The sequence below is a fragment of the Neltuma alba genome, unplaced genomic scaffold (genome assembly GCF_004799145.2).
Source record: "Neltuma alba isolate B1F8T4 unplaced genomic scaffold, ASM479914v2 tig00013010_pilon, whole genome shotgun sequence".
In the NCBI taxonomy this organism is placed as follows: Eukaryota; Viridiplantae; Streptophyta; class Magnoliopsida; order Fabales; family Fabaceae; genus Neltuma; species Neltuma alba.
In genome coordinates, this window is record NW_021637359.1 from 80,753 (window position 1) to 87,992 (window position 7,240).

The 7,240-nt window shown below is 32.1% G+C and overlaps 1 protein-coding gene across 1 annotated transcript; it reads right to left on the reverse strand.

Annotated features, from left to right (window-relative positions):
- Window positions 1-3,754: 3,754 nt before the first annotated feature.
- LOC114733504 (fasciclin-like arabinogalactan protein 10) lies at window positions 3,755-5,335 on the reverse strand. Its single transcript, XM_028920977.1, has one exon. It carries the CDS (start codon window positions 5,185-5,187, stop codon window positions 3,931-3,933), a length of 1,257 nt encoding a protein of 418 aa, XP_028776810.1. The 5' UTR covers window positions 5,188-5,335; the 3' UTR covers window positions 3,755-3,930.
- Between the last annotated feature and the right edge of the window lie 1,905 nt (window positions 5,336-7,240).

Genomic DNA, 7,240 nt, shown 5'->3' on the forward strand with positions numbered 1-7,240 from the left:
ATTTTGTCGTGTAAGGAAGTTTAATTTGTCTGAGTCGAAGTATATTTTTTTTGGGGGGGGGGGGAATTTGCTTGCGTGTTAATTTTTCCGAAGAAATCGAGGAACATGAGAAAAGATGGAGATAATGAGGTTGAGGGTGATGCGGAGGAAAGGAAGAAAAAGATGATGAGGTGGCACACCACACCACTAATATGGTCAAACTAACAGTCAAAATTAATTGGGATAACAGACAGGACGTTACTATTTTTTTGCAACATTGAGATCTTAAAAACTTCCTGATACCCATGACTCCGGGCCGTATACTTTCTGAGTGAATTTGCACTTTATGAGACATTTACTAGAAATTAATCACTTATAATTATTTGTTCTTACTTTTTTGCTCGCTGTTATTGGCTTACGATTGGAATATGTTGTTCATCATATTGATAATTATCCCAAGCTCATCAGGTGTAAACTGTCTATAGTTGATTTGGACGGTCCAAATTTAAAATATTTACTTAATATTTTTACATGTAAAAAACTATTTTTGAAAAAAAATAGTTAAGAGATTATCTTTATTTTATATTCTACATATATTAAAATAATTATTTTAAAAAAATAAAATAAAAAGAAAATCAAATTCCGACCATTCAAATGAAATATGGATGATCCAAATCTGATAAGTTTAGAGTGCTCATTAAAATGATTAGCAACGAAACAGGTTTCCTTACTATTGTTCTTTCTTAAAATTGATGGCATTTAGCATATATACTGATTGATTTTGATTACATTACATATGTTCTTATTACTGTATTTATGTAAGAGAATAAGTAATATATTTTATTTTTTTAAATGTAAGATATTTTTAACTAAAATACATCAACTAAGAAAAATAGCTAGATAATTATACTAATCATACTAATTACTACCTTTAGTCTTAATTATAAGAGTTAGTTGACTAATTTGAGAAGATTAAGGAAATAAGTTAATTAGTTATTTGTAATAACTATGTATTGTTTTTTCTAAAATATCCTTACTAACCAAATGTATTAATTAGAACTGTCAGCTTTAGAAGGACTATCTTAAAAAAAAATGGATAAATATGAGAGACAAAGTAAATTGGGGTCTTATATTTAAAACAAAAAAAAGTCAAACGAGATTTTATATTAAGAAAATGAGATAATATTTATCATCTATGAAATAAGTAATTTTGATATATCTTAAAGGTATTTTGGTAAAAAGACTATTAATTACTTTTATAAATATGTGACCTTATATATTTAAGTATAAATTTTATAAAATAGGCCTTATATTTACAAAAAGAGTAATTTTTTTCAATTTTATTTTGCAGACCAAAATTTGTTAGTTTTGTGGGCCATATCACGGACAAATAAGTTTCCTATTTTTATTTTATAAAAAAACAAGTGAGATCCGAAGTCTCATTGTAAAAATTTTCTTTTGGACCATATCGATAGGGATTCGGAAGAGCCTACCTACCTTTGTACTTTAGCTTTTCGCTATGATTGAAAATACAATAAAACTATTTTTTTCATTATTAATTTTCATTTAATATTTCACATTAAAAATTATTTTTAACTTAATTTCCTTTTCCATACCATTTTACGGTTGTGCTTAGATAATTGTTAGATTAGCATATTTTGAGTTATTTTAGGCGTTTAGCTAAATTTGGGATTAGCACATTTTAAGTTATTATATGAAAAATAATTGTTTTGCCAAAAAGAAAAAAGAAAAATAATTGATAATTAAAAAAAAAAATAGAATTTGGAACTGTGGGGCGCGGCCGCTCGCTCCACTTCCCACAAAGACAGATCCGAGCTGCTCCGGAAGAGACGTTAGAAACGGCCCGCTCATTTGAAACACGTGGGACCCACTAGGATTGCTCCACGTGAGTTCATTCAACCTACCTCACAGCATTTTCGAAAAACACTAGTAAACTATTACTTGCCAGCTGGAGCCTGGAACTGAGATATTAGTCTTAAATTTATGTGTTAATTCATTTTATTTATTTTTTTCATATTAATTTATCCATTTATAAACTGATACCAGGTTCAGCCGGAAAAAAAAATGATACCAGATTTATTATAGAAAAAATTTTAAAAATTCCAAAAAGTTATATGAATTTGCAAAATTTTAAATAAATAAACATAATTAAATTAGAATTTTAAAATGTCAGTAAATTTATAATGTTGCTTTTTATTTAAAAAAACTCAAATCACCTTAACCAACTGTTGGGGCGGCTCTATCCCTGAAGTTTCGGCTACCGGCAATTATCTATTTGAAATATTTTTTTTCAATATTCACAACTTAATTAATAACTCTTATATGGGTTTCCCAGCTCTATTTATGTCATTTATCATGTGCTTTGAAAATTTTCAATTTTTTTTTTTTCACCATTGGTATTGTGATTGCCATTTGAGGTCCCGGTGAGATAGTAGATCAGACAATATAGAATTCTATAAAAAGAAACAGAGGAAGATCGAGAAAAACACTCAATGAGGTCATTAAACAACACCTCTTGGTTAACAACGTATCTAAGATCTTGGTTGTCAATAGAGTACAATTACATCGTTAGCTGTTAATAGAGCACAATGACGTCATGTGATTCATGTAACTGATCCCACCTAGTAGAATAAGGCTTGCTGCTGCTGCTGTTGTTATTATATTAGTACCGTGTTGCCAACTCTTACAACGATATTTACAGATCCGTTAATGTCATTAACCACACTATATTATACTACCTCCAATTTTTAATATAAGAGCTAATTGATTAATTTGAGTAAATTAATAAAATTACTTAAATTAATTATTTGTATTAAATAAATGTTGTTTACACTAACATGTATTAACGAGAACTACTATGTCATGAAACCTTTAACATGTATAATTGCTCTAAGGACTACTTTAAAAAAATAAATAAATATGAAAAATAAAATGAATTAGGGTCTTATATTTTGAAATCAAATAGAATGTAAAACCAATTCTTATTATTAATTAACCTGTAAGATTTTAGTAATAACTCTATTAACATCATTAACCATGTTATACAACAGATTTTTAAATTAATATCATTAATTAGCCTATAAGATTTTAAAGATTTGTTAACCACGTTACATGTTACAAATGTTGAAAAAATCTCATAAGATTGTGCACTCACTAAGTCATTAACTTCTTCAAATTTAAAAGCCTATCATATAATATTGACCAAAAAAAAAAACAAGAAGCTTATCATATAATAAAATTATAATTTTATTATGAGTGGTCACAGCTACACTACAGTCTACAGATGTCGAAAAATTTCAGTTTAAAAACTCTGAGAATAATGTTAATAAAGATGTAACACTCGCTAGAAGAATTGTCAGAACTCAGCTAGCCAGTAAATGCGACTTTGTGTTTTTTTCAGTTCATTGACATTTTAATATTCCAACTTAGCTACATATGTGAGGTTTTACAAATTCAGGTGATGTTTTGAGATTTTTTAAATTTAAATGCCATTTTTTTAATTTAATTTTTATTATAATTAACTAATTTGCATACTCTGTTCAACTTTATTAAATAATTGTTATATTAAAACTTCGAGGAATACATTGGTTTTTTCACATGGGAAACGGCGTGCTCTTCAAGCATTAAAAATAATATGAAACTTCCTTTTTTTTTTTTTAAGGTGACAGAAACTTCCTTTTCTTTTGCCAGCAAGATATGAAACTTCCAATAGCAATATCCTCAGGCGGCAAGCAGCGTCATCAACTCACCGACATTTTTTTTCAAAAATAAAATATAAAAAAAGGTGAGGAAATTCACATTGTATTACACATTCATAAATAAATCTGACAAATAAAAATTAAAAAAATTATGATAAAAGCCAATTAAATTAAAATTAACTCAAGTCTTCAATTAGAAACGAAAAATAAGCCCGAGGTCTCCAACTACGACTCAAGATACGACAATAGAAGATATCGCAACGAGGAAAACGGCAAGAACAGCAGAAGCCTCCACGTGGGCGCCGGCAGCCTTTTGCTGAGCGCCATGGTCAGCTGCCGACGACGGAGTATCAGCCGGAGAACCAGCCGGAGTTCCTGCCATAGGAGCCGGTGGTGAAGCAGCAGCTGGAGCAGGTGACTTGGCTTTCGGTGCTAACGCTGGAGCCGGAGTAGGAGAGCTCACTGGTGCCGGTGCGGGTGCCGGCGACGGCGACTTCCCAAATAACTCAGTCGGAAGAAGCACGCTATCGACGGTGAAGATAGCAACAGGAGTGGAGTCCAGCACCGTACTGGCGACTCTGGACGAGCCAACTCCGGTATGGAGAGTGACTGCATCGCCGGCGGTAGTTGTTGAGAGCTCATACTTCCCGGCGCCTTTTGTCGCCAATGTGCTAATTGGATCCTTGCTGGTCTTCAAAGCCCCCACGGGAAGGTACTTCGACACGGCGTGATACAATAAGAGCGAGACCACCTCAGCGTTGGTGAGCTTTTTCAGATCGGGAACCCCACGCGCCTTGAAAGCCTCATCGGACGGCGCAAATATTGTCAAACCGTTCTCAACGGCAGACTCGTAAGTCTTAATAACACCGCTGGAGACAAGCAAAGACGCAAACGTTTTACCTCCGGCCTTCTCGATTAACCCCGTTATGTTAACGTCAGCAGACGGAGCTGGAGCTGTCAACATCCCCGGCGCAATAATCGGCGCGCTGATCTCAAGCACGGATATATTGTACGGGATTTGCTTAACTGACTTGGTGTAGGACGAGTCGAGCTTGGATCCGGGAGCCGCCGAGCCGAAGCCGACTTTTCCTCCTTTCAGGTCAGTGATATTGACGAAGCCCAAATTTCCAGGGGCATTTCCGGTAGTTTGGTACAGTGTGGTGGTGAGAGTAGAGCCGTTGGAAATCTTGTGAAGCTTTTGGCCGTCGTAGTAGTCCAAGAGGACATGAAGGCTAAGAGCTTTCTTAACGACGGAAAGGGGGTGACCGGACGTGAGTGAAGAGAACGCGCCGTTGTTCAGGACAAGAACAGTGATTGTTTGGCGGCTGTTGATCTCATCGGCGAGCTTTGTTTGGGAGAGGAAGCTGTTATATTGGCTGTATTCTGGGAAGCCGGCTAGAATGTCGGTGATGTTGTGGCCGGAGACAACGGCTGCGATAGTGAGAGTGCTGAGAAAGAGAGAGAGGAACGAAGCTCGAAGCGAAGCCATGCTGGGAAAACGAAAAAGCAGAAAGAAGATGCTGGAAAGCTGCAAGGAGTGGAGTGAGGAGAGTGAAGTGGTGGATTTGGTAGTTAAAGATGAATGTTGGGTTAGGTTAACTTTTAACCATGGTTAGTTATGGGTTAAGTATGGAGGGCCACGTGGGACACACTCAGAGACAAGTATGATTTGGTCACAGCTGGAAATGAAAAGGGCACGTAGAATTTACTTCTTTGGCTCTTCATATATGATATAATGGATGACATGAATGGTCTTCAATTTTTATTTTTTCCACCCTAAAATATGATTAATTTAAGCTTTAATTTAGTCATAAGGGTGAAGTTCCAATCAAATTTATCTATTAAACATATAATTTTTTTAAAAAACTTTTAGTAGTATATATTAAGAGAACTTTATGTTAATGTGATATTACCTCCGGTCCTAATTATAAAGTTTTATTTATAAACTACAAATAAGATTTTATAATTAAGACCTTGACGTAGTAGTTTTTAATATAAATAATAAAAAATAATATTTCAGAGATGTATTTTTTGACAAATAACTAATTTAATTAATTCTATTTATTTCTATTCCTCTTGTTATATTTATAAGAAACTTTTAACATATTTTAGTGAAACAAAGAAAACTCTTAAATTTGATTAAATTTATTACAAAATTTACTAACCTTTCAAATTTACTTCTGTTTATTATATATTAATATATACTTCCTAAGAAAATAACAATCTTCGTAAGAATAAATTAAGATGAAATTGTACATTAGTATGTTCATATAATAAATTAAATGAGGCGACTTACATTAAGAGCAAAAAAAAAAAACTCTCTCTATATTCTATTTTATAAAACTGAAAAATCCAGATTAATTATCTGGCTTCTAATTCTATAGTTAAATTCGTCCAGAGTAATAAAAAAAAAAGGGGAAAGTGAACTATGATTAGAAATGGGGTCCTCTTTGTAAATGGGATTATGTTGGAAATGTTTGAATTGAAAAGCCATTGGACGTTTCCAAAGTTGACACAACGTTAATGGCGCAAAATCAACGTCCTTTCATATTTATATAATTAATTACTATTAATTTCTAAATATCATTAAAATAAATTAAAAATTGGAATAAAATCATAAAAGTGGGTACACCAAGTTTGAACTTGGGAATTTTTCACTTTCTTGGGGCACTTATGTTCCTTACTTGAATCAGCAAACAACGTTTATACGCAAAATCTTCACCATAAATTCAATTTTAATGCATTGAATTTCTTTTTTTTTCCTTTTTATCTAATTTTTGTCTTCTTTTTATATTTTGGAAAGGTTGGATCACATGATAGGCAATAGACAGTGCCAACTTTATACAATTTGATGAATGCATATGTCTTTAGCATGGCAGAGAATATAGAAAGAGGAGTTGGCAAGAAAGAAGAAGATAAGTAAAAGTATGGAGTACACTTTTAGGTGTGCGGCTAAACTGAGGAAATTTTTTTTTAAAATATCACATAGAGAATTGTACTAGGTAATAGTTATGTTAGATAATCTGAAAAATTATAATTTTTTTTTAAAAATGATCAGAAGTAGCATGAAAGTTTTAATTTTGAGAAGAAGTAATAGCAACCTTACAAAGTAGCGATTAATAGTATTTTTACTCATCTAGAAAGTTAGTTATTAAAATCCTCTAGAATAATTATTAGCACACATAGGTTGTGAGTATAATTTTAAGGAAAAATCACAAAAAAAGATCGTGAAATTAGAAAAATTGTACACAGGGACCAATTCACAAAAATTATTGTTAAAATGAATCCTAATTTGTAATTTTTCTAATTTCACGGTGTTTTTTTTATTACCATTTTCACTAATTTTAACCCCAAAAAAAGACATTTTGTAAACTTTAATTTAAGCTGCTTTTATTATTTAGGATATCATTATTTTTAGGAATATAAGTTAACTTTTTTAGAGGATTTAATACCATATTTGAAGAAAATTATCACCCCATTTTAAAAGTTACAATTTTAATCAAGCTGGATAGACCAATATTTAAGCTCATCAAACTTGATTA

Bases quoted from the DNA above. Each gene is read 5' to 3' on its own strand.
- LOC114733504 (XM_028920977.1), bottom strand. From the start codon at position 5,187: ATGGCTTCGCTTCGAGCTTCGTTCCTCTCTCTCTTTCTCAGCACTCTC.